We start from the raw sequence: 27,838 nt of genomic DNA on the forward strand, positions 1-27,838 counted from the left end.
TAATGGCAAACACACAGTATTTCCGATTCTTCGTGTCCGCGTTTAAGGAAAATATAATACATCAATCAACTCATTACAAGGATTTCTGTAGTGTTAAAAACCACTAATAAAGTAGTGAACTTTTCTTCTTCCCAAAGTGAATATTTTTTTAATACAGGAGTTACATAAAGCACAGCTGACAACAAACTGACATATATTTTAATATATATACTCATAAACATGTAGGTTTAGTAAGTTTAGTAGCTTTAAATGTGTTACAGATCTCACTCATGGTTCATACAGCAACAGTAACAATAACATTCCCCAAGCTGAAGGGCTAAAATCACAGGACAGACCGCGCCCACGCTGGGCTCACAACAACAGCACATGTGCTTTTGTTTCAATAGGACGATACAGTAGAAAAAATAGACTAGAAGACATGAACCAGTGCTCCCCTCCACACAAGAAAAGTAACAAAAAATAGGAGCAAAATACTTCTTATTCCAATAGCACTGCACTGTATTGCCTTTATATTCTCTTACAAAGCAAATTCTTCATTTTGTTTCTTTTTTACCATTCCCTTCACCAAATTGTATCAATATGAACTTCTTTTGTTTCTTCCTATTTCTATTTTATACACGTAGAACTAATTTGAACGCATGTAGTAACGCTGCTTTATTTCTCTCGGTAGTCAGACATTTTTAGCAAGTAATAGAGATAAATTGCTCTTTAAACTGAAGTTAAACTGCATGTTGTTTTCATAAGATTTAGTTTTGCGCAGTAGTTACGTTGATTGGGTCAGTGATCTTGTTCGGACCTTTTGATTCTGAGACAGATGAGATGACAGATGAGTTCTGAACCCCAATAACTGTGAGTAACGTCCTGCTGTAAGATAATTAAAAAAATGTACTGGAATCAAATAAGCACATTTCCCTACAGTAGAGCATGAAGAAATGACAGACAATTATGGAAAATTCAATACAGAAAGGTGGGTACAACCTGATGTATCATGGGTAAGAAATGTCCTTCTGGTAGCTCAAAAAAAGTTTGGTAAAATGGTGAGGAGGCAAAACAAAAAACAACACCTAAGCATTACCAAAACAGTTCATTTTGGTTATACTGAACCTTCTTTGGTGCCATATGGATGAGCTATAACACATGGCGCAACAGTCACAAAGTGTTTCAAAAACAACGTAAAAATGGGCAAACTTGCTCTTTTTGAGTACTTTTCAGTAACTCATGAAGATGCTAGAACAGAGTCTTCTTGTATGTTCATGATTAGTACTATGAATCACATAATTCAAGGCTTTGAGACAATTGCTGGCAAACCCAGAAATAATTGGACTACTGCCTCTTTTGTAACACAAGACAGCCAAGATGGTTGGCTCACAAACTTTACATATGAACATATTACACTGATTATCAAACTGTCTCAAATGTGTTGTGGAAGCGATACTTTGTGAAGGGCAATAGAGTTGTGCTTAAGGACAAACAATAAATGAAATACCAAAAACATTTTCTAGCCAAACAGTCTGACTTGAGTTATGAATCTTTATCTGGTTCTTCCCCAGCTTCCTCTGAGGTTCCAGTATTCTTCTGTGCTGATTTATTTTCACCTTGACCCACAGTCTTCTGGTCATCTGCTGACTGAGTACTGGTGTTGAGGAAGGCTTGATACTGGTTCCAGAAGCCCCCTGAGCTCCTGGTGGCTGGAATGTTTAAGGACACAGACGATGTAGACGAAGGAATCTGGTCGGAGGAGGAGCGACTGCTCCTGGCCGGTGGACGTGATGGTTTGGCTGCACCCCCATGGTGCTTCATGTGTCCCTGGGAAGGAACATGGATAACATACAGTAGTTCTCACTCCAGTGAACTGTTTGCTCTCTTACCCCCCTTTCAAAAACAAAGACTGGCTGACTTAAAGGCAGTAAGTTGGGAATGACGTAGGAGATAAATGAAGAGAGGAGTAGAAGACACAAGGGATAAGGTGAATAAGGAAGTTATGAAATGCCCAAGGAAGAAAGGAATAGATGAATAAATACAGACACAAGGAAAGGAAGTGGGGAAGGAAGTAAAGACAGGCACAAGGAACAACACAAGTATGGAAGGAAGGACACAGTGAATGAAATATAAAGAAAAGAAGGAAGACAGGACACAAGATATGACAGAAGTAAGTACACAAAGCTGAAGTAATTTTAAACATTCCTCTTTCTACAACTGGTATGTGCTTTTTATTTGTGTTTATTGAGGGACCTGTGTAGTTATGTGAGAATGCCTGTTGATGGAGCCATTGTCAAAGAAGAATTTCTGTCACCAATTGACACAGATAAAGTTTTTCTATTCTCAAAGAAAGAACACAATGGATTCAGAAAGACAGGAGAAAGAAAGAAAGCTAGGAAAGGAAGGCAGAAAGAAGGAGGCAACTTTTAGACAAACGTCTAAAGGAAAAAAAAAATTGGAAATACAAGTAATTTTCATGCTTTCAATGCCTGAAGTTCACATAAAACAGATTTCATACTTTTCCTGGCTATAGATTTCTTGTAATTGAAAAACCTCTAGTATGACTAACGAATAACACCATTGTCAGGTAATATAAAGTAGAATCTATTAAAGATTTCAATTACCATAAGACCTGGGCCCTTTTAGTTTATGGTGTGCTATACTTTAGTAGGATCCTCCTCAAACTTCACAATAAAAATGTAGCTTACATTGACATTTTTACTTGAACTCATTTCTATTGCTGACTTATACAGATATAGAACTATTTTATGCTGAAAAACAGTTTCACAGTAATTACATCAAACTGTGTGTACAGATACACAATTTACACCAGAAAATATTTTTTTTACCTTTAATCCACTGCGACTGGCGTACTCTTTTCCACACTCGGCACAGCAGTAAGTCTTCTTTTCAGGACGGCACATTGGAGATGGGAGGGTTGGAGCAAGGCTAATGGGAAGTGAAGCTTCCAGAGCTTCGTTTGAAACCAGTCCACTCATTTTACTTGCATCCGCCTGGTCTTCCCTCCCATATGAACCAAACAGAAAGCTTTGGCCTGTCTCTCTGACAGATGTGGCTTGCTTGTGCAATCCCTCCCTTACTTCAGCAAATATGGGGTCTGCATTCTCCACCACGGGTGTCATTTTGAGGTCTTTCTCAGGCACAGTTACTTGCTCTTGTTTTGGTGGTGCATTTGTAGGAGATCGGCCTTTGTCTTCCTCCATGGGTTCTGGTGATTGTGGCCTTGCGGCGTCTGAGTGCGATCCCAAAGTTGCCTTTGTGCCAGCATCACAAACATCTTCAGTTGACATAAGGTTAGAGGTTGAACTACTGTAATCATAAGGAGCATCAGAAACGGGTGTGCTTTGTAAGTCCTCTGGGTTTGGTTTGGAATCAAGGAAAGCATCAATGTTAGGTGATTCTTTCATCTTTGTGGGGTCCATCATCTGTAGTGACTCTGTAGTTTTGTTATCACTAAAGAGAAGTGGTGAGGGGTTAGATGTTGGAATGAACATGTCCATAGATTCCTGATGTTGGACTTTGTCATCTTCATTAGGAGGCAAAGCTGAGTCTGACTTTTGGGAGACCTTTAGTGGTGCACTGACACAAAGGACAGGAGGATCTTCAGAGCTGCGTGGTGGGCTTTGTGTGTTAGAGTCCATAGCTGGGTCGGGGCTGAGGTCAGCCGGGGGGATTTGATTTGGGCTGGAGGGTGGGGAATTACCAATATTTTTCTCAGTTGTTTTTTTGCTTGAAGAGACAGGAGCTGAACCAAGAGTTTGAGTTTGGAACTGTGAGTTTGGTTCTGGGCTCTTTACAGGGCTAGCATGAGGAGGTGTTTTGCTTGAAGGAGGGACTTGATCAGTGGACTGGGAAAAACATTGTGGCAAGGATCTGGGATTAGATTCAGATGAGATCTTCTGTTCAGAATCCTCCGAGCCATCTGGGGGCAACTGTCCACCAAGGTGCATGCGTATGTGGTGCTGAAGAACAAGAGCATTGGTAAACTTACGCTGGCACAACGGGCAAGAGTTTTGGACATTGGGTGGCCGGGCATGATGAGTAGCAAGATGTGACCGCAGGCTGCCTTTGGTAGAGAAGGAGCGCCCACATATCTTACATGGAAACGGACGTTCTCCAAGGTGTGTGGCCTGGTGCAGCCGCAGTGCTCTAGGACAACTCAACACCCGAAGGCACACCCCACACTGATTGGTTGTCAAGTTATGGGTTGAACCAGCAGCATTTGGTGATGGTAGCACACCACCCGTCATGGCATTTCCTTCATTGCCACTCATTCTAAGAGCAACAACCATCTCACGGGTGAATTGGGAAACTGATGTGGTGATGTTTGATGATGGAGATGCAACTACATTGGTCATGGAGCTACCTGCATTTGTGAAGCGGGTGTTTGATGAACTCCCAGCAGATGAAGTGGTGGTGCTTGACAAAATCTCCAACATGGATGTTGGAGTAGAGGAGGAAAACCAGGGAGTGCAGGACAGTGAAGGGGACTTCTCTAGCTTCTCGACTAGTCTCTGCAACTTAGAGGTTTCAGATGTGGGAGTAGCAGTTGCTATGGATGTGGGCAGAAAGGACTGAATGGTGGTAGTGGGTGAACTAGTATTTTTGGGAAGGGATGAAATAGGAAAAGAAAGCTGTGAATGACTGGAAGAGGCATGTGGTTGAGATCCTGCAATAGAAGGTAGCTGGGTGCGTAGTAAGCTCAGTGATGGATGGCTGTAAAGGGGTGAGTGGGCAGCTTGGGTAGATGAAGAAGTTGAAGCAGGGGAAAAAAGGAGCTTTGGTAGGTGAGCTAGTTGGGAATAAGCAGCAGGAGATAGTAGAGGTGCATAAGGTGGAGTGTTTTCATCAAAGCGCTGCTGTTTGACACCTTTGAATAACCCAGCTATGGTAGACGATGAAGACAGAGAAGGGTTTGAGAGAAGGGAGGTTGCCAAAGAAGAGGTGGAGGATGAAGAGGTTGGGATAGAGGAAGCACTAGCAGCAGCAGCAGCCCTATTAAGCTGCAGGAGAGAATGTGAAATCAAAGCTAGGTCCACACTAGGTGGTAAGGGCAAAGTGGATGGAGCTGACTCACCCGAGGTCCCCATAGAAATGCCACTACTGTTACCACTGATTGTCAAGTTGTCTCCACATGTTTCATCCTCCGCCCTACTTTTTCGCTTTTTTTGTGCTATATTCATCCCACTGGTACTCCCAGAACTATCAGTGATTTGTCCAATATCTGATCCCCCACTGGCTCCTAAGGCTAACCCAAATAAAGATGGTGGCAGGAGTGAAAGTGAAAGCTCTGGATTTTGTTCGCGGTGACGAAGGAAGTGCACCTTCAGATTGCCTCGTGTTGTGAAACGACTGAAGCACACGGGACACTGATAGGGCCGTTCTCCTGTGTGTGAACGAAGATGTATCTGCAGGGCAGAATCACTGCTGAACACTTTTCCACAAAAGCGACATACATGCTGGAGACGGCTAGCAGTGTTGGAACTTGATGCGGATGAGTCGCTGCCGACAGAGGCAGCTTGCAACTGTGAGTTTGGGTTTATAGACTGAGGTGTGGTAAGGGATGAGCTTAAAAAGGACAAATCACTCTGCCCACCTGCTGATGTAGTATTGGAAGATTTCTCATGTAGGTAGCGATTGGGTAGCGCTAAGGATAGAGCTAAAGCATAGGTGGAAGAAGGCACAGAGACACCTGCAGAGGAAGTTGTGAATGAAGAAGAGCATTGGGAGGTTTCCCATGACTGACCAGTCTTTCCTGTTCCTTCAAACTGTGATTTATGAGGTTGTAAGATCTGAGACAGTGACGTGCTTGGCTGTGTGGTTTTGTTGGCTGTTTGAGAGGGATGCAAGGAAGAGAAACATGATAAGAGAGGAGCCAAAGAAGTAGTGGGTTGCGGTGCTTCTGGCTGGGTTATGGAGCCGGATGTATTTTTGTTACCTTCCAGACAGAGTTGAGGCAAAGGGGGGAGGATATGCTGGGATGGTGTATCTATGGTGTAGGAGTCCCCACCCAGGCGTAACACCTGTCTACAGATCTCCTCAGTGATCTGCATCTGGTGGATCTGCCGTTGCTGCAGCACCCGGAGCTCCTCTAGGATCAGAGCGATGCTCAGTTGGGTCCTTACAGGTGTTGCTGAAGCAGATGTTAATCCAGGGCTTGGGGTGGGAGTTACAGGACTTGGAGGACCCTCAGGTACCCGACTGGGGCTTCCAGGGTGTGGTGGAGGGCCTAGTGAGGCTGAGGATGATGAGGAGGAAGAGGAAGTGGTGGTTGTGGCTGACAAGCCCAACTTGGGAGAGGCCATGTGTGCACTCTGGGAACAGTGGCCAAGTAGCACTAGAGAATCAGGATTCAGGCAGAGTCAAAGGAAAGGTAGATATTTGGTGATAGAAAGATCTGTATGGAAAGTAATAGGAAAAAGTGTTTGGTAAATCTTTGAATGGCTGTCCTGGCAACGAGGGTGTTAATGGAGCCCGTGTGGGTAGCAGGGGATCTGAAAGTCTTCAAAATATGCACAAAGAGCAAGGGGCAGATGGGAGTTTTGAGAAGATGGGGAGCATAAGAGAGAATCCGTGATGATTGTAAAGGAAATTTACTTCACTGGCAGGTTGTGATCTGGAGAGGGTTAAAAAAAATCTAAATTTAGGAAAGGGAAGCAACCTTTAAGCAAAATACACATTTGTAATATATCAATAAGGCTTTATTTCCACCAGTTTAAAATCTACCTTTATTTTTTGGTGATTTGATTGTTTCATTTTCCCGATCATTTTTTTTTCCTTTATCAAAGGCTGTCTCTTTACCCCCATCTACACTCACAAAAGCAAACATTATGCAGGCTGAGCACAAACCTGCACACAAAAAAACACAGCTGTGCTCTTCCATTAAGGAGCCTACTTTGTTTCCAGGGCAACACAGAGAAAAACAACAGACTTTTATACCACTAGACATCCTGCCCCGTTAAAACATGAAGTTGTAATGCATTCTTTCATTCATCCCTGTCTCTTTCGCCTTCACTTCTTTAAGAGCCCTGGTAGTCCAGTGCTGTGCTAAGGGTGAGGTCACGGCTGAATACCGAATGCATTCCTGATATTGTTCAGAGGCAAGCAGAGAAAGCAGGGTTGCATGCACTCTTTTAAGCTAATTAAAAGAGTATAGTTTAAGACGCAGTGTGGACTCCATCTTTGGAACTAAAGTGGTCAATCAGACACATACATTCACTTTTTTCCTTTGATAAAGGAAAAAAGTGAATGTATGTAAACATACATTTTAAATTGTGTATGTAAACAAAGCAGAATGGATAGTGAGCGAAACAGAACGAGGGAGGCATTGCTGAAATCATGTCAAAGTTAGTGACTTTCTGTGCTTGCGGTTAGGCTATAAACTTGACTGTTATATCTTACAATGTATTCAGGTTCCTTAAAACTTTTCGCACATTTTCACAGTGACGTTTTGCCCAAACATCTTTGCAAAATAGTTCAAGCTCAGTCAGACTGGATGAACATTGATTTCAGAACGTTGGGCTATTTCATACCTGGATATATTTCTAAACTATTTCATTGTGACTCTGGCAGTATTTTGGGGTCTTTTACAGTCTCTACAGGGTTTATTTTGCAGGATTGTGCAGTATTTAGCTCCACTCATCTTCCATTTAAGTCTGATTGGTTCAGTGTTGTAGTACTCGAGACCGGTCTTGGTCTCAAGACCGGTCTCGAGACCATTTTTTAATGGTCTGGGTCTTGTCTCGGACTCGGGCGCTGAGGACTCGGGATTTTATTTCAAGACCAGCCAAGACCGCAACTGTGGAAATATCACTAAACTTACAGCATACTGTCCAGTTTATTTGTTAACATCTTTGTTTTCACTGCATGCAAAACGCACCAATTAAAATCCAAGCAATAACGTGACTTACCAATTACGTGTTTCTGTTACTCCCCCCTCACTCCACCCTCTCCCACGGCGCTCCAAGACATGCGCAGTGGTTTTCTTTGAGTGGCAGAAGATGTCTGTCTAATCATCAGTAATAGAATTGCGCTGGATAAATCATAAGAAATCCGATGGCGACAGCTAATTCAGCAGCAGCGCTTCGCTTTCACAGACGGTTTGGACTACGTCTTAACTTTTTTCGTCAAATGCCCCGGGCATTATCTTTTTAGATAAGCAGAACAAAGAGTTTGTTCTGCTTTTAATATTGGTTAAATTTATTTCAGCTCTAAGTATTTAATATCTAGGTGTTTTTATGGGAATGTGAATCTTCAGATCAATTTGATTAGCAATTTTGATCATATTTCACATTTTATTGTGTCATGTAGTGCGGGACGCTGGTCTTGGTCTTGACTCGGTCTCGATACACTCTGGTCTTGGTCTAGTCTTGGTCATGGGTTAGGTGGTCTTGACTATATTCCTCATAACTGTAGAACAAAAACAATCCCACAGCATGATAATGTGCTAAAGGTGCTGGCTCCATTGGATTTTATTCACGTCACACTTTTTAGATTATATTACTTTCCACAAAACAATTATGCACTACTTTGTATAAATATGTGACATAAAATCTCAATAGAATGCAAGGACGTTTGTGGTTGAAACATAACACATTGGGAATACCTTGTGTTAAATAAAGAAGGCAAACCACAGAACCATTAATCACACTGAGACCCAGAAAAAAAAAAGTTTTTGAATTTTTTTTTGTTTTCACTACATGACTCTTTGGAGTGAAAAAACATCACTACAATTGAAAAAGTTTCAAAACATGTTATTATTTATTTATTACGGTATGTCCTTTGGAGAGGACATCGGGACTCTCTTGTGGCAAATATGAACACATTTTGAGGCCCAGGATGTCCTCTCTAAGGACCAACAGGATTTAACACAGTGGCATGTGTGGTTTCAGAGTTATGAACAAAAAAACCTATGTCCTCCACAGAGGACAAAAATGTATTGCTGGGTCTCAGGAGGATGACGATTTGGAGAAGCTGGACTTAATGTTCAACCACATTGGTGGGATTGTAGTTAAGAGGAAAAGAAACCCATACTAGAGAGGTGGTTTCTCTGAACAAGTGTCCCTTTTGTCAAAACTCCTGGCTGGCCCTCCTTCTCTTTCTGCACACACACAGATGCACTCACTTGTTCATCCACTGCTTTGCATTCAAAAAGAGAGTGAACTCCAGGTCCTTTGAGACGAGGGCTCTATGTCTCTCTTTGGTGAACCTTTATACACCAGAGCTCAACTTCATCCCTCTAAGGCCTTGGTAAGGGATTACAATTATTAAAATCAAACTTCCTTGCAATGATGATCTTTTTGTGTGGAAGACTGATGTATTTGGCAAAAGCCGTATAAGAGCTTGTAGTGATGGGTCATGATCAGAAGCATTGAAATGAGAACAAATTCATAGGATTGTGTAAGTGTAAGGCTTCACATAGAACCATTAATGATTTATTAACACGTGAAACATTCATATTTACCAAGTAAGGATAAAATATGAGGAAACAGATGACAATAAAGTCAGAGCCATGTGTCTAGAGCACTCAGCTCTCTGGACAGAGACGTACTTCCTGTCCCTACAGCTTTGCAGATTCTCTAGTGTTCTTGCCATCACCATTTGGCCCCTTTCAAACTATCTCAGATCTTCATGCTTGCCCATTTTGCTTGTTTCTAAAACATCCACTTCGAGGACATAATGTTCACTTGCTGTCAAATGCATCCCACACACAAAGACAGGCCTGCTCTTTTTAAGGCCATTGAGCCACATCTGGCTTAGTTGGCCCTGCCTGGCTTGTAGTCAATGGAAAATCTGACACTTAAAATCCACAAACTGGTAATTTTGCAATTTGATTATGCTGCTTTTAATTTGAAGCTTTCATTTGTGTGTTTTGATGGCTACAATAGCAATTAGCTCAAGGACTTTGCAATGTATCACAATCGTAATAGTGCGTTATTCGTATTGTAAAGGACAATTTGGAATGCAATGTTTGTTGGTTGATATTTACAGTACGAATACACACTTTGCATACCTGCTGAATGGATTCACCATGCAGTAGAAACCCACACAGATGAAGACCAAATAATAATTTCACAGTCTTTCTTCCTTATATGGTACATCTCTTACTCCTAAAAATATATGTACTCAAGTGGAAGGTAGGCCTGTCGTGATATTGCATAATAAATTAATTGCAATAATTTCCTTTTGCATGAAATGTACATTTCCATTTCATGCAAAAATCTGTAAGTCTTACTGAAAGTCTTCAGTCTAGTGGGGCAGCTGGTCTCAACAAGTTCCTTCTCTGAAGGACAATTTTGTTTACAGAGTCTTCATCATTCATTTTGTTTATTTCTGTTACTTATTTATTTTGGATATTTAAAAAGTCATCAAGTTCCAGAATTAAATGTTCATTAAAATGTAAAGTTTGTTGGTCTTTGAGAATGTTCTTGCGTTTTTATGCCATCGCCATTATATTATTTGAAAATGGTCTCACGACAACAATATTATCGTTTATCGCAATAATTCTGGTGCAATTTATCATCCAGCAAAATTTGTTATTGTGACAGGCCTAGTCAAAGGGGAAGATGTTTTGTTTGTGGACATAAACTTGAGTATTACTGCTTGAACGAACATGATCAGACTAAGTACTGTATCTAGTGACACATAAAAAGCTGAACTTGCTGTTTCTGTTCTGAACATGTTGTTTCTACTGACATGGACATTAGGAAAAAACTAATCGCCCAATCCTGCAGTAACGTGGTAAGAAAGAGACAATCTGTGTTATCTACCTGTCAGGGATCTTAACGTTGTGTCTGATCAGTGCCCATTTTGTGAAAAAGTTTCAGTGAAATCCAGTCAGGTCAGTGTGAAGTTCAAAATGGCGAATTAGGAGGTTCCTTTTAGTGCCCTCTCTAGCCCCACAAAAAACTGGGTTACATTTTTTTTTTGACCCAATATTTGGATTGAAGCTACCAAACCTTTCTCCTAACAACACAAACCCAGCATTCCTCTGAGGGCATTACCTTCAAATTCATGTTTTCCAATTGTAGTAAGGTCGCACTCATTTAATTTAAAGTGCAACCAAAATTTCCGCGGTAATCTGTCTCCAATGGGATTCAAAGCAGGCCTCTTTGTGATCCGGAGCAGCTGAACTGGGGAGGAATGTGCAACAATGGCGTTAGGGGAGCACAGCTGAGTGCACATCACCCTCTCACACAGATCCTCCAACACATAATGCCGCTGACTGGAGGCACAATGCTCCCTTTTCTTACCCACAACCAGACTGTTTATCACGTGGGGTGAAGGTGAAAGGTAGCGGTGGAAAATGGACAACCAGAAAGAGGAGGCAAACCCCCCCCCCCCAACATTTTAGTGCCTGGCGCCCTCCCCACCCTACCTTCTGTGGAAGCCCCACCTCCAGCCCCCCTCCAGTCCTTTCTGTCTCTCTGAAGGCTTGGGTGGAATAATAAAACGCACAACTGCTGTGATGTAAGGTTTGAATGACTCGCACACATGGGACGTGTTAAAAATGCGTTTTAGCGTGTCGCAGATAATCTTTCAGTTCCAGCTGGAAACTACAGTTAACAGCGAGACACATGGATGTAGTTTAGTTTATAATTTTTTTTTTGGGGGGGGGGGGGGGCTTAAGTCTGCTTCCTATTCCAAGAAAAAGGTGAATAATGTACAAAAAAGACATTACAATACACCACAGCTGCATGTCACGGTTATATTTATGAATCAATGCAGTCAACTTATATAATAGACGAGCTGTAAAAACATTTACAAGAGTAGATTTAATCGCATTTTAGGCACAAAAGGCTTCGGTAGTACTCGGTGCCTCTTTTTTCCGCTTCTACCCGGTGGTTGGGCGTTTTTTTTCTCCCCTCCCCCCTTTTTTTTCGTGCCACCTACGTTTGGAAATCAGCGTCTATATAACACTGTGAAAGATGCGCGCTCCCGCTACTGTACGGCGACCTGTTGCACGCCAGGCGCGCTCCCCACATCATAGCAAGTTATGATTCATAAAATGTTATGACTCCTCCGGAAAAAAACCCCCAAAAAAACAACGTTGTCCCGGATGTGCATTCCCCCCGCTAACCGCTTGTCTCTGCCTCAATCCTCTTAAATATAACAGAAATATCACTTACCGTGTTGGAAGCGATGATTTTTTTTTATTGTTTGCTTTTTTTTTTTTTCTTAAAGCCCCCTCTTTTTGGCGCCGATGTTGTGGAATGACAGGAGCGGTGAGGAGCAGGAAGGGAGGGAGGGAAGAAACGCTCCGGAGCTCCGGGGTTTTGATCGGCTCCGTCTTTCAGCCGGGACACTTGCGCAGCATTTCCCTGTTCAGTCCCGGGGATGCGCAGTCGGACAGCTGCATTTTTTTTTCTTTCCCTCCCTCCCTTCAATTATTTATGCCTGTCGTAAATTGCATTTAACTCTCAAAACAAAGGGGTATGTTCTGCCAGGATGTGTTTGCAGGATGAGGAATAACGGGGAGTGAACATTGAAGGGGGGGAGGATTGATTTGGTTGGCGCTGCTCTTCCTCCTCTCTTTGTATTTGTCGGGGGGCCTGTTCTTGTCCGGCCTGCCTGTCTGCATTTGCTGCGGTACTCTGTCTGTCTGTCTGTCTGCCTGCCTACCTGTCTGTCCGGTTATCCCGGCCTACTGTCTGGTATAATTAACGACCCTGTCTTCCATGCAGAGAAGCAGCTTACCAGCTCCACTAGCTCACAGTCCAAGTAAATAGTCAACATATTTTAAGCAAATTTGCTTTACAGACCTCCATTATCCTCTTCTGACTCACATACACAATTCACATGTTGCATATTTAATGTTTAGTCAACAATTTAAAGCCAAAGTGGGTTCAAACACATAGGCTCTCAATGTATTTTAATGGAATTTCAATTGATAGACCAAAACAAAACAGTGTGTTAATATCAACTGAGCCTTTATGTGGTTTTAGGAGCCGGGTGAAGTCACCTTCTTCAAATTAAGACAAATTTAGTCTGTGCTACATTCGTGCAGTAATTGTTTTGCGTTTGTGCCACTATGATTTTAATGACGGTAATGATAATTGTTTCCAGAGGTCATCAAAGGTCAAACTAGCCGCACCACATTTACAAAATGCAGCAAATTTGGTTTCTAACTGTGCTCCAAATATTGCAGTCGCACAAACATACACCAGTCAATGTATATAGATTTTGTTTGATTGTTTTAGTCACCCCTGGAAAATCTCTTATGTGGAAAAATAAAAATCACACTTGCAGGGGGAAAATTGCTTTTTTGTTGTTGTTGCTATAAGCCGGTGCATCTCTTATTTTAAAAGGTTAATGAAATGTTGTACAACATGTTGTGAAAACAATGTTGTAGAAAATTTTTAAAAAGAAAGATGCATGGTACTAAATGCAGAGCAGTCATGGAAACCATTCTGATGAGGGTGATTAAATATAAGGGCACACCACACTTTTCAGATCTTTACCTAAAGACAAAAAACTGAGGCACGTTTTCTTTTCTCTCCTTTGAAAAAAAAAACAGTGGAAAGACATCGGCAGTTTTCATTCTTTACTTAGTTTGTGAATGGCATCTCATGACGTAGAGAAGTAACCAGGTGCTGGAGCTCGTTATATCCACGAGGTGGCGCTGTGGGACAAACATTACAGACCTGTTGCAAAGAGCTGGATCAAAAACTCAGACCCACACATTTTAATTCATAATAAATTCTACAATGTTCCTAATATACAGAATTGAGTAGATCTTAGCTGGTTGTTTAGACTGGATAGATGAAAACTCAGACAAAGAGTAGCACATGAAATGCTAAACTACCTCATTACTTATTTAAATGCGCAAGCAGTACATGATAAATTACGTCTGCCTTTGTTGATCCAACAGGAATTAAGAAAGTAAGCAACTGCAATGAGGACAAAAAGTGTGAGCACCTCTGTGAAAATGAGAAGTTCTGTCTGTTTCCGCTCAGGAACATCCAGGTGAAGAAGTGAAACACTGACTTCCTTTAAATCCAGACTAAAATCCCACCTGTTTAGGATTGTATTTGAAACGTAATCAATTACAAATTTATTGATGGAACCTGAATTAATGTCGTGTTTTGATTGTTGATTCTATGTTGCATTGTGTTTCTGTGTTTGATATGATGTAAAGCACTTTGAAATGCCTTGCTGCTGAAATGTGCTATACAAATAAAATTTGATTGATTGATTGGTTGAACAGATCTGCAATAGTCCTTCTCCTCCCCCCTCCCCAAAAAAGAGATTGTTGCAGGAAGCATATCTGGGAAGGGTTAAGAGGCCATTTTATTCACAATTTCTAATTAAAGGTAGCATTCATTGCTATGAGATTGTCCAGAGAGATACCAAACTTTCATAAATAAGTTGAGGAGCCCAAACATAAACAGGACAGCTTGACTTCTGTTTGCAAAGCTGCATCTGAACAAACCACAAGATGAGAAAGTGGAAACATATATAAGCCAACATGTAGAGAGAGCTTTCTCCCTCAGAGAGAAATGGACAGGGTTGTGTGGTTAGGAAGCTGTGCAATGTTTTCCCCTCGTTACATCTTGAAAACTTGGTTTGTTCTGGTAATCAAGAGCTATTTTTTTCCACCACAAAGTCTCTCTGATTCAGCCTTCCTTGCTTTGCGGAGCCGTTTTCCAGCCTTAGGAGTTTGAGCACCTTTAAACACCTATCTTATTAAACTGAGCCTTCTCTGAGTTTGTACTTTTTGTTATAAAAGAACTGTGTGAAGGACATTTTTTTTTAGCAAGCCTAAATAATGCCTGTGCAATTATTTTCTCAAAGTAGAAAAAGGGTGTTATAATAGTACGGAGCTTTTTGGGTACAAATGGATTGGATGTATGATGAGCCCTGAGGAGGGATTTTTATTTTTTTTAAGTGTAGCGTAAAAAAATGTTATATCCTGCCTTTATCTTTTTGTGTCATTTTATATTATTACGGCAATCCTCAATCTTTTGTCTAAGGGATGTAAATGACAAACACAACGTTGCACACAGCCAGGAAATCAAAGAAAATATGCAAGGTTTTCCCTTTTTTTTTTACATATAAAAAATATAAAGAATTGTGTGCATTTCTATTTAGCCTCTCTGAACTACCTTTTGATGCAATTACAACTGCTTTCTTGCAGATTTCTTGACTTTCCACGATGTCTCAAAAGGAAACAGTGTGTTTGACTTAAAGTATGCCTCCTTTTCACTTAAATATCATAAAGTCTTGGAATTATCTAGGTTTTTGTGCTAATTGCTCAGAGGTACATCTTAGTGTGTTTGATTTTGAAGTAAGCAATGAAAAATCAAAAAAAAAATGGCATTTTGCAAATAACATGAATATTAAAGAACTGAAAAAGTTTAATCTGATTTTCTGTCATTCTGAGAGAAACAAAACGTTGTGCACCTTTTTATAGCGTATGAAAAATTGAACTGCATCTACCAGCTTTTGCATGTACATACTTTGTAAAACACATCAGACTGGAAGGATACTGTCAAGTTGGATTTAGGTCCGGTTGGACTCTGGTCTGGCTTTGCACGTCTGAAAGATTAAATTCTTGCTCCTTGTTCTTTGCAAAAGCAATTCAAGCTCAGTCAGGATTGACACAGATCAGCTGCAAACAGCAATTTTCAAGCTTTTCCACAGATTCTCATTTAGTTTTAGGCCTAATCTTCAACTGAGCCATTCTAAAAGATGAACTTACTTCAATCTAAACCAGTCTGTTGCATCTCTGGTTGCATGTTTAGGGATTTTGCTCCACTAGAAAGTGAAACTCCTTCCAGTCTCAAGTCTTAAAATAGCAGGACTGACTTTTATTTAGCTCCACTAGTTTACGTTGCTCCATCACATTAAAATACATGACGGTTTGGAGCTGTGACGTAAAAAAAGACAAAAAAGTCTTAAAGCGCTATGAGTGCTTTTGCAAGGCAAAATCAAAATTATAACCAGAATTAATTGAAATCAGAGGGGAAAACTCCTCCACAAACAGCATATCTGTTTGCCTTTAATCTTACCTAATGACGACCCTTCACCTCCTCCCATCTCAGGGTCAGGTGACCTCTCCGTCTGCCTTGAATCAGTTGGGATTAGTCAACATACCAGCTGCCTTCGGCTGATGGCAGTAGTCCAGTAACACCAGCAAGTAAGGAACGTGTTTTGTGGTTTGTTTCTCTCATTGATAATTAAGAAGCTCAGATGGGGATACGGGAGTTAAAACAAAAGACGATCTATAGGGAACAAGTAGAAGAAATCAGGACGAGGTGTCGAGGATGATCTCCTGATCTTTCCACCGCAGCAGCTTAATGAGTTAATGTTCATTTGAGGTTAGTGTTTTACTCAATTCAGGTTTGCTTAGATAAAAACAAACAAACAAACAAACAAACAAAAAGAAACAGTTTTGGTTTTGTCTCCATCTGCTGTTATATGTTTGTTTTTCACTGACCTCTTTGGGGCATTGGTTTTATTGTAATGCCAAGTTAAGGTTGTCCGTTCGCAAGTTAGAGCAGATTTATGTTTAGGTTTATTCACTTTAGATCATTTTATCTTTCTGTTATTGTGTCATCCTTCCATCTATTTTTATGGTGATTTAGTTTATTTACTGGGCAGTGATCTAATCTTAGAACGGAGGAGGCAAAATCCCAGTAGACAGGATTACTGGTTTGAGTGAACAGTTGGCACTAATCAAAGGCTTCCCTCTTGTCCCTCTAATGCTGTTACATGAAGCACGAACATGTAACCGGTGCAGATATTCCTTTATCTGAGCCTCAAAGAGAAAAGCTGTTTTTAAATTTATTTTCTGCTTCACTGATTGTCTTCCAAGTCACTTGTCCGCTCTGCTCTGTTTCGGGCCAATCTTTTAGCTCATAGCTCTCATTAGGCATCATCACCTTCTGAGCTCCATGGCGTCTTTGGACGAAGAGCTCACCTGCTCCGTTTGCCGAGACAGCTTCAGCCAGGCCCACCCTCTACCTTGTGGCCACAGCTTCTGCCCCGCCTGCATCCGTGAGGCCTGGAGCGCTCAGGGCGAAGGGAAAGGTCGCTTCACCTGCCCCCAGTGTCAGGAGGAGCACGGCGAAGTCCTGTGCGACTGCTGCCCTCTCCAGGCGGAGGACAGTCGGCCCCCGATGGCCGTAAAGACCTGCTTGAGGTGTGAGGTGTCGCTCTGTGCCGACCACCTTCAGCCCCATCTGGAGAGGCCGGCGTTCAGCTCCCACCTGCTGGTGGAGCCGCTGGGGGACTTGTCCCAGCGAAGGTGTCCGGCACACGCGGAGGTATTCCGCTACTACTGCGTGGACGAGAGGGTGTACGTCTGCGGGGACTGCCTGCTGGAGGGGGCGCACGCGCTGCACAAGGTGAAGCCGCTGAGACAGGTGGAGGAGGACCTGAAGGTGAGCTGGGTGACAGGGCCGTACAGAACTATTAAAGGGGCAGTTTTATGCGTTTTCCAGTCGCATAGCGTCTTTTCTCTTTCTTTCAAGGTTATTCCCAGCTCTAGTGGCCTTTATTTGAGAGTGGTCAGTCAGGAAAGTGGGTTATGAGAGAGGAGGAAGACATTCAGCAAAGGTCAACAGGAACCGTGAAGGCCACATCTCACGCTTTACCCCTGCCTGCGATGGGGTAAAAAAAAAAAAAGTTTACCCAACACTGCCCATATGTGAGATGATAGTATCTTTTTATTGCAGAATCCAATAATTATCTCACCTTCAGTTATAAAAATGTTGTATTTATCAAACATAATACGGGGGTCACAAACTGCAACCCGATGTTCAGCAACGTTTAGATGTCTCTCCTCTTCAGCCTGGTTCCAATATTAGCTTTTTAAAGCTTAACCTCACACTAGTGAGGGACCAAGGGACATGTCTAAAAGTTGCACAAGTCTCTCCCTCCAGGAGTGCAGCTGCAGACTGCTGACTTAAAAGAAATTCGACGCAACTTAAGACCTTGAAATTGGGCCTCTGTCTCTTTAAGAAATTCCTGCTGTTTCCAGTGCTCCGTCTTCAGCACGTCATCAATTCAACTCTATTAAACTGACTCACAAACATTAGTCAGTGCACTGAACTGAGAAATAGTTCATATAATGAGCTCAGCGGATGCTCAGTTCCACCAGGTGTCTGCTAATTACCGCTAGCTAGTCTGAAGGAGCCGAGTGGTGGAGCAGCTCTGTAATGCAGAAGCTCAGATTGGAAACTGCAGCAACGCATGGAAGAATAGAACAGAATATTTTATTGTAACGGAGGGGAAAAGGCGGCGCTTTTTTCAAGAATTGCTCAAACATACGTCAGAGAATCAATAAGACACTCCAGGTATGTTTTTGATGAGGGAATAACATCATAACATGATGTAAATATCAAAAAAGTAGATTTTACACAACACTGCCCCTTTAAACGTCCTAAACCTTTTCATGCTACAGCCTCAACCTTCAACGTGTACAGTATTTCTGGGATTTTATGTGGCAAACCAACACATTGTACACAGGGAAATGGGAGTTATTGCATTATATGGGTGACTTTCTCTTGGCAGGGATTTTAAGATTACCTTTGTGAGGATTCTAAACATTTTGTTTAGATCGAAGCACATTCAAAAACTGGGACTGCCCATGCAGTTGCAAAGAAGAATAAACAAAGCTGGTGTTATGTTGCACCTCTGGCACAGATTTGAAGGTGCAACTGCAGTAAAAAGTGGTTTAAGAAAGTATTGACTCAAAGAATCTGAATACAAATGCATTGTTTATTATATAATATCCAAGTAAAACTTCATTGGGAACATTTTTTTAGAAAAGGTTCAAGGGTTATTCATGTTTTTGCTGGATTTTGGCAGGTCAGGGTAAGGTTGCTCTAATGGTATCTTGATTTTACAGGTCATCTTACAGACTCTCCTCATCAAAGCAGAACAGAAGCTAAAAGATGGGGAGAAAGCTCTCAAAGACCATGAAAACATCGACTCTGCGATGGCGGTAAGTAAGGACTTTGGTCTTATCAGTTTAAGTTATTCCAAACCTTATAAGGCTAATCCATTTGAGGAGTCACAAAAGGTGATCAGCGTCTGTAATTACCCAATTTATTCAAACATGTTAAATGCAAAATCGCGTGAATAAAATAGGACACCATATTTCGTTCGCCATCAACAAACATTGACGACTAGTCTTTGAAAAAGAAAGCTTGATTGCACTTAAATTACTAACAAAAAGCATGATATGCTTATCTGAGAAAAAAGTGAAACAAAAAAATATGTCTTCTAGTTAAGCAAAACGTTAGTGCACCCTTACCTCGAATAATCTCACTTCTTTTGACTATAATAGCTTCTTTGAGAAGTTTGTCTGGTGGCCATGTGCCAGTCTCTGACGTCGGGTGCAGGGAAACTTTTCTCCTCTCTTTACTTTCAGTCGTGAGATGTTTGAGGAGTTTCTTACATCTACAGCCTGTTTCAAGTCACACCACAACATCCCAAAAGGATAAAGATCTCAGCTTTGACTCAGCCCAGCACTCGCCATTTCTTAATTCTCAGTTCTTGGTGGATTTGCCGGGAAGCTTTGGCTCGCTGTCATCTTGCAGAATCCAGTTCTGGTTCAGCCGTGGTTTATATTCTTACAGAAACTCTCATATTTTCCTGCTACCCTGCAAAATTGATGGTGGATACTGTGATTGTGAGCTAGTACGCTCCTGTTGCATAAAGGTATTCCCAAACATGATACCTCCACCTCTGTGCTTTACAGTTGGTATGAGGTTTCTTCTCCTGGGATGCTGTTTATGACAATATTTATTACGCACATTCAGTAACTGTGATTTTTATGAACTCTTTTCATTTACGACTAATTAATTACTTTTTATAGTCTACTTGTACTACTCCTGTGCCTTGAAGTTGCCCCCATGGGATTAATAATATTATTCACATATGAATAGGACACAACCTCTGTTCAGGTCTCCAGACGGTTGACCTTTGATAACCTCTGGAAACCTTTTCCTTAAAATGATATCGGCACAAACAAAAATATTTGCCGTACAAACATAGCACAAAGATTTGACACCAATTTTGTTTAATTTTGGTAAAGTTTGGTTGACCTTTTGACCTTTAAACTGGAATTAATATCTTCAAAACAAAAGCAGCACAAGCGAAACTTTTATCAGCGCAAACGTAGCAGAGTTGATTGTCACAGATTGTGTTTGAGTTCGTAAAAGTGAGGGGACTGCTTGACCTTTCTTGACCTTTGGAAACGGTTATTAAAATCTTTAAAGCGATAGCGGCACAAATTAAACTTTTGGTTGCGCAAAACAGCAGAAAGAACGTACAAACGTTTGACACCGGTCTCATCTGATTTGATAGATTCTGCCATGTTTTTTCTCCAGTTCAATTTGGAGTAATTGTGGGGGGTGTCTTCATTTATTCCGCACCATAAATTGTAATTTTTTTTTTTTTTAGTTACATCTTAGAAATGCACAAATAAAATCTCGTTTCTTCAGTTTAAGTAAATCAGTTGTACTTCTAGAATTTCACTGAATCATTATTTCCACATTTCCACGTGTCAAAATGTGCCAAAACTCACACAACTGACCTCCTCCAGGACTCCCTGAGACGGGACGAAGGCCAGGTGGAGCTGCTGGACACGGACCTGCAGGCCCAGGTGAAGAAGCTGGTGGTGGCACTGAAGGAGATCACCAAGAGGGAAAGGCAGCAGATCGTAGAGCGTGTGCACCAAGACTGCGCCAAAGTGAGAGACGACATGAGCCAGACGGTGCACATTCAGCGCTACCTGAACCTGCTGCTGGCAGAGACGGACCCTTTCCTGCTCATCTGGGTAAGACTCTTCCAGCTACTCGGTGCAACAGTGGGAATTGGCTTAACAGCATGGCATAAGATCTTTACATTCAAAAACACAAGTAAAACCACTTGAAAACATTAAATGGGAGAGATGGGTGATGCTGCATAATTTGGTATTGAGCCAATGCCAAGTAAATACAGAGCCATTGTCTGTAATACTGGTACTTTTTCTTTAAGTTTGATGTATCATCAAACTTCTGACTTGTAGGTGTTTTTGTTGTTTTTCTTTTGAATTATTTACCCAGGATAGCATTTGGGCAAAGTTTATAGGTATCTGCAAAATACTTTAATAACACACTAACATGTTTTGTGGGCATTTTTGCTCAATGAACAAATTGCAAAAAATATATCATTTGAGAGGAAATCAAAACGAAATCTTTTTTGAGGAAGAGTTGAGAAACCACAGCGCAAAAATAAAGCAAAATCTCAAGACGGAATCTGAGGCTACAGTATCAATCTTGTAACACTTGTATGGATCCAATTTTACCCCTCTATTACATGGTTACTCATTTAATTTTGGTTTGCAGGGAATTGTATGATGCAAGAGCTGTTCTGTTTTCTGCACTCTCAAAATTTCAGTATGGAGGTTGTGGTGGAAGCATATAGTCTTTGGCGCAACCTGGAGTAGGGATCGGCCGCATCAGAATCTGAATCAGGAGTAGGAACACTGGCCGTCTGGCAAAAATACAATATTGTCACAACCACACCGGCCCGGCAGACCGCCAAACAATTTATTAGCCATGTAGCTACCATACCTGGCTTCCTGCCGCTTCTCCAGCTGATGCCAGAGTAATGTTACCAAACCGCAGAAGCGAACAATCCTCACTCGTCATAATAATAAATGTTTGGCTGCCTTGGATTTGCATTTGCACTCTGTTTGGAAGAGGAGGTGCGCACACCTCCAAATTCTGCATGTTAGCTTGATGCTCAGAGGAAAATTGTGAATTCTTCAGGCTCAAGTTGAAATGCAAGACATGCTTCGATGCCGTCCCCGGAGAAGCCGCGGCATCGTAATTAGTGATGACGAGAGAGGGGGATGAAGAGGAGAAGAAGACGCGAGTAGTGACTCACTGCGTTTACGATGGGTTTAAAAAGAGACAGCCATAAAAAACAAACCCCACTCCAAGCTTCCGATCTTCTGTTTGATCAACTGCCAGCGATCAGTGAAAAATACACACATTTTGGATCCTTTGTGCATACTTCCTTCTGACTTCACCGGCCAAGATATCTACAGCGCCAGATTTAAATGATCGGAGGCAACGGAAAGAGTACAGAATAGCCCTTACCTGCATCCACTCAGCTGGTGAGATATTGACAGTGAGTGCACCTCCACAAGGCTCAGCCTATCCACATCCAGTGGCTATAAATCATTTACACAACCCTGGTAAGACATAAGGTATCTCTGATATAAAATGCAACTTTTTCCACAAATCTGTTGGAGGGAAATTGTAAAAAACTAAAAGAAGTGGCAAGAAACCTGACTGCATACGTTCACACACTCTTTGACTTTGACTTTCCAGAACCATCCTCTATTTAAAGTTCAGAATCAAGACGCACAGGGTCAACACTATGCCAGTTTAACCATCTCACATGGATGTCTCTTTTAACTAAAGCCATAGTTTGCAAAGAAGAGTCAGTCGAAGAAGTAAATAAAAAGAAACTTCAAAACTTTTTATCTGGAAAAGTTTGGATATCAGAGCTTAATGATTATAGTCAAGCCTAAAATTATTCAGTAAATGTAGAAGAACCTTTAAGAGTATGCCCAGCCAAATTAAACTTGTTTATAAAACTTTTTGTGTTCATCTGAGTCTGCTCACGGGCTTGACCTTTTCTTAAAATTAGGTAAATACAGCTAAAAAAAATAATGTATGTCCTGAAGTGAAATTTATGTTTGTGCTTTAGCTTTAAAAATAATAAAAATGAACCTGAAATATACAGAAGTGGTGTTAAAAAAACATGTTCACTCCTCCTTCTTTCATGCCCCTTTGTGGGTTGAGTACAAATGCAGCTGATTAACTGATAATTGTAACGTCCTGGAATCGTAATTTGCTGTAAAACAGAAGAACCGACATGCTCCAGTGCTCCTGTGGAGGTCAGTGCTGCAGTCCCATTGAGATGCTCCTCTAACACATCAAGAGACACAAACTAGTGAATTAAGAAAAGATGCAAAGCCGACTGGAAAAATGATTATTTTATCATAATGTCAGAGACTGTGTAACAAGGTAGCCGTTCGCGGTAGGATTTTACAGTGACGATGAAGCGTTGAGGCAGAGTCAGGTGGGAAACAGCAGTGGTTTTATTCTTCACACAACATCAAACAACACTTCACAGGTGAAAACTGCAGTCTTAAATAGTCCCAGCTGTGACGGATCAAACCACCTTTAATTCACAGGGGAATCTCAATTCATCAATCTCCACTTATTTAATTAAAATACCTTTTACTAAATATAAACATTTCTATTTACTTTTTATAAATATTTTATGTTTTATCATTACACCAAATGAAACACCACAAAACCCATCAACAATTCCCCCCCCCCCACTTTTCAATGGCCTCTCCCGGAAGTTATATATGGTGTCTGGACCTCTGGGACAGTATTTGTCCAAACACCCTGGAGAGGACACAGAAAAGACAGGTGAGTCACTCTACATTAGCACTCCACACCTAACAGATTATGCACAACACATTTGCTCAGTTTTACCCACCAGTAGCTCATTGCTCTGAGTAACAATTATCCTCCCTCCACAGGGAACCACCTCACCTCTCAATGAGGAGCAGCTGTGCAGAGCCCAGAACAAAAGGGCTACATGCTAATCTCTAAAAATACTCAATAAACACAATTAAAACTTCTTGTGTGCAAATTGTTACTGATGTGCAAATCTATGCTTAAAGTGCAGTGCTAAATAAAGTGCTTGTTAATAAAGTGCAAAAATACTTTAAAAATGCAATACAGTGATTTCAGTAAAATAGTCCCAGTAATGAAGCTCTCTTCATTACAGACTGATAAGGCCTTATAGATTCTTACTGAATCTGAGAGCTTTTGCCATTTCTCAAATATTCTTGCTGAAAATGTAGTATGCTGTCTTTATCACTGTTTCATTTAATGAAAAAAAGAGAAGAGACAGAAACATGCTTCATGCAAATGAACAAAAAAAAAGTGACCTTGAAGGTTTTTTTTCTTTTTTTCAGAGCAGATTCACATGAATCCTTGTAATTCATTCTGGGAATGTAATGTGTCACGTTTCTTTCTACTGTCCTTTTCCTTTGCAGGCTTTTCAATCAGACGACACAAAGTAAGTCCAAACGAAGGATGTTTTTTGTTATTTTTCTGTTAAGCATGCTTTGGATGACATGGAAAATCTAGATCGGCTTGCTATAAAAATGTAAGATGTAATAATTATGAGTGGATTTTCTTATTCTGCACCATGTGGTGTGTTGCAGATTGCTAGCAGACCTGAACTGCCCACTTTTCCTCCCTGAGCCCATCTGTGTGGACAGGAAGCACATCCTGGAAGACGTAGAGGGCAAATATCGAGAGTTCATCACGTCCACCCTCCGCTGCCTCAGCGAGCTCAAGAGGGAGCTCTGTGAGTGGCTCGTTAGTTTCACCCATCGGCCTCAAAGACCAGCAACATTACTTATCTATGAGGAAGTAGTTTGACTTTAGGGAAATATTTGCATTTTTCTAACACATATCTACTAAATTTTACAAACTTATCCCCAGACACGATCTTTTTAGGGAAAATTCTGTCATGAAAAATTATTCATATCCCTTGATTTATTTATTTACGTTTTCTTTTTTTTCTTCTTTTTTTTTTTTTACATATGGTTAAGCACAGCAACAATGTAATTATTTGTATTTTATGCAATAGACCATTTCAAAGTATTGCATGATAGTGAAGTAGAAGGAAAAATAGTTCTGTTTCTCAAACTTTTTTTTTTTTTTTTTTTTTACAAATACACAATCTGAGAAATGTGGCATGCTCATCCTCTGAACATGCCAGAGGATGAGCATGTTCAGAGGAACATGCTCAGAGGTATGCATTGTTTTGGAGGTATATTTCTTTGAAATTTGACTGAGTGGATCCAAAGACAGTAAGTCAAGTAGAAGCACAGGTTAGCAACCTGAGCCATATTCATCCTCTGGGCCTGATGGCATCAGGTCCAGATTTTACACCTTGGTTGTGAAGATATGTCCCGACTTCGTCACTATCCATAAAAAATATAACAAATATAATAGATAGTTCATCCAATTTTAGAGAGAAAAACACAGCACAGCTTTTTGAATAGCAAACTCCAGGTAAATTCAGCAGCTGTGCATTTTAAAATCATTCTCTTGACGTATGTAAGAAATACAACCTTGCTCTTCCCAGATCCAAATTAAGTTGCATGAAATTGTAACTTAATGGAGGAAGGACTTTACAAAATATATGAATTTAAATTAAGATCACATTACGCACAGGTAGACGCTACGTGCAAATAAAGTGATTTCCGTGGTCGATTGGTTGCCTTAGATTTTTGCTTTGGGTTATTGGATTAAAAACGTTGGCGGTTTTCCGGGACAACCCGTTGCAAGGTCCACAGTGAGATCTTTAAGGGCGAACAAGTGTTAGAGGAAGTGTTTAAATTAAACGACCAGGAAACGATTCACTGTTGAATACAAGTCTGGATTTCTTGTTAGGTTTCAGATCACTGATAAGTGCAGTAAAAAGTAAACACCTTAAGCATTGGACTCTCTCCCCGCAGTAACCAGCCCTCTGTCCCTGGACACAAACTCTGCCCATCCTCTGCTGAGCATTTCTGACGACCTGCGTTCAGTCGCGCGTGTAAAGAGCCGACTGCCCTGCGCCGCTCACCCCGAGCGGTTTGACCACTGGCCACAGGTCCTCACCGTCCAGACCTTCTCCTCTGGGACTCACTACTGGGAGCTGGAGGCTGAGGGATTCTGGGATGTCGCCATCTGCTATCGGAGCATTGGACGGAAGGGGAAGGAAGGGAATGCTTTTGGAAACAACAAGGTAAAACTGTCGCCACGTTTTTCTCTCTGTGGACCTGCTGTCACCTGAACACATGCACTGCTCAATCAGACACAACTAATCAGAGCCAGGAGGCGGGTCTCAGCGCTGTCAATCACCATCATGTCTCTCTGCTGAGCTACTGCTGGTTGCCCGCAACGTAGCCTGCCATGAATGCTAAAGCTAATTAGCATGGCCACCAATAACAGTGGATAAACAGTTTTCCTGCAAGTTGCAGGAAAGCAGCGCGTACACTAAATTGATTGACGGCGCCAAGACGCTCCTTCTGGAAAAGTTTATGGAAGTTTATTGAAAGGTACCTGTACTCATGAAATGACACAACTTGTCATGTTGGTAGAAAAAAATAAAATAAAATACATCTGAAGGGTGAAATAAATCTATGCAACCTAAAATATAGGTCACCAGAGCCAGCACTCAAGGCTTACTTGATTCAACAGGACTTTGAAATATAGACTACTGGTTTTCTTTTGCCTCATTCCTTTTAGGCGTTACTTCCTACTACGGGCGTAGATTTTACCACCTTCTACCTCTCTTGATCTGTTCTGAAACGACCACAGATCAACTTGAATCTCCTGTTGCCGTGTTCATTTTAAATAAAGTCAGAAATGCGTTTAGAAGGCAAATTTGCTTTTCACACGTCTTGAAATGTAAAATACTGAGACGTCTTTCAGAGTTTCTGTCCAGTAATAGAAACAACAAAGTCCTGAATGTTTACTTGGTTGCGTTGATGATTCGTCGTTGAGTCGTTTGTCTGAGAACAGTGTTGCTGCTCATCATAAACAACATGTTGTTTCTGTTTGGACTGCAAATCTATGTAATTTTTTTTTTTTTTTTTTTTGCTATTTCGTCCTTGTTTTGAGTCTTTGGTTAAAGCATTGCTGCTGTATTCCCAGGTGTCATGGAGCCTGACGCAGCAGCACGACAAAAAGCTGTCTGCCTGGCACAACCGCAGGAAGACACGGCTCACGTACCAAATGGTCGGCAATCGAGTCGCAGTTGCCGTGGACTACAGCTCCGGGACCATCACCTTCTCCGAAGTGGGACCTTCCAACACCCTGATCCACCTCCACACTTTCTCCACCAGCTTCACCCAGCCTGTGTGTTTGGGCTTCGGACTCTATAAAGCGGAGCTCAAGAGCCGCATCTCTGTCGTTAAAGTGTGAGCAGGAGATCGACGAGACAGGGACTTTTGCCGTGAGCCACGCCTTCTTCCTGACTGGCCGTAACGGCGTTCTCCTCCTAAAAGTGCGTTGATGGCGCATCAACATGGTCGCCTGCTTCAGAAATGCTTTCTAACTATGTGAAATGTGAACACAGAAACCTGACGCTCATTAAAATAAAGAGAGAGGTCTGTTTTGAAGCACATTTAAAGTATTCTTATCCATTTTTTATTATTTAGGTCTTATTAGTAGGATACTTTCTCATTTCATTGAAAATTTATGTAAAATAAATCCTTGGATTTGAGAACACCTATTCAAAGAGAGAAAGTTCTCATTGGAGAATTTTTACTTTGACAAAATCACACAATTTTTGAGTCAGCACATCCTATAAAATATTGCTTTAAAGAAAATTCAAGCACGGTAGAGGATTTATAATGCCATGGGCCGATTTCTCCCCCAAAAACCCTGAAAACCCAGTGAGAGCGCATGGCGACATAAAGTCTTTTGGTGTAACTCAAATTAAGGAAAGTAAATTGTTTTTGACTTTTAACGCAACACATTTTCCCACATCCTTAGCAGGGGGGCAAATCCTTGTGAAGGCTTCTGCATGTGTGAATTTCAACCAAAAGGATTAAAGATGTCTCACTTCCAAGTCTTGAAAAGAAAAATATTTTCCCTTATTTATTCGACAAATTCACATCTGGTAAGTAGCCTTCTGAATTTACAGCCTTGAAACCGCGCAGTGTTTGGCACCATAGCTACCAGCCAAGCAAATAATTATTACTTCACCGTAAAGATTCATTATGCTTTCATCCTTTTTAGCCAACCTT

General features: G+C 41.2%; 2 protein-coding genes across 4 annotated transcripts; one reads left to right on the top strand and one right to left on the bottom strand.

Annotated features, from left to right (window-relative positions):
- Nucleotides 1-125: 125 nt before the first annotated feature.
- On the bottom strand, nucleotides 126-12,641 carry LOC102236542 (sal-like protein 1). The gene is made up of 3 exons (XM_023335501.1): nucleotides 12,129-12,641; nucleotides 2,829-6,616; nucleotides 126-1,806 (listed from the first exon to the last, which is right to left on the bottom strand). Exons 2-3 carry the CDS (start codon nucleotides 6,303-6,305, stop codon nucleotides 1,522-1,524), a joined length of 3,762 nt encoding a protein of 1,253 aa, XP_023191269.1. The 5' UTR covers nucleotides 6,306-6,616; nucleotides 12,129-12,641; the 3' UTR covers nucleotides 126-1,521.
- On the top strand, nucleotides 1,854-27,211 carry LOC106700204 (E3 ubiquitin-protein ligase TRIM11-like). 3 transcript variants are annotated; one of them, XM_023335502.1, is made up of 8 exons: nucleotides 1,854-2,149; nucleotides 16,857-17,384; nucleotides 18,854-18,949; nucleotides 20,555-20,788; nucleotides 24,083-24,105; nucleotides 24,254-24,399; nucleotides 25,559-25,830; nucleotides 26,742-27,211. In XM_023335502.1, the coding sequence occupies exons 1-8, from the start codon at nucleotides 2,102-2,104 to the stop codon at nucleotides 27,009-27,011; spliced, it is 1,617 nt and encodes a 538-aa protein (XP_023191270.1). In that variant the 5' UTR covers nucleotides 1,854-2,101; the 3' UTR covers nucleotides 27,012-27,211. The 3 variants fall into 3 exon arrangements, with proteins under 3 accessions (XP_023191270.1, XP_023191271.1, XP_023191272.1); XM_023335503.1 differs by lacking the exon at nucleotides 1,854-2,149 and adding an exon at nucleotides 15,693-16,319; XM_023335504.1 differs by lacking the exon at nucleotides 1,854-2,149 and adding an exon at nucleotides 15,693-16,138.
- Nucleotides 27,212-27,838: the final 627 nt, after the last annotated feature.

Source organism: Xiphophorus maculatus, chromosome 6 (assembly GCF_002775205.1).
Source record: "Xiphophorus maculatus strain JP 163 A chromosome 6, X_maculatus-5.0-male, whole genome shotgun sequence".
Lineage (NCBI taxonomy): Eukaryota > Metazoa > Chordata > Actinopteri > Cyprinodontiformes > Poeciliidae > Xiphophorus > Xiphophorus maculatus.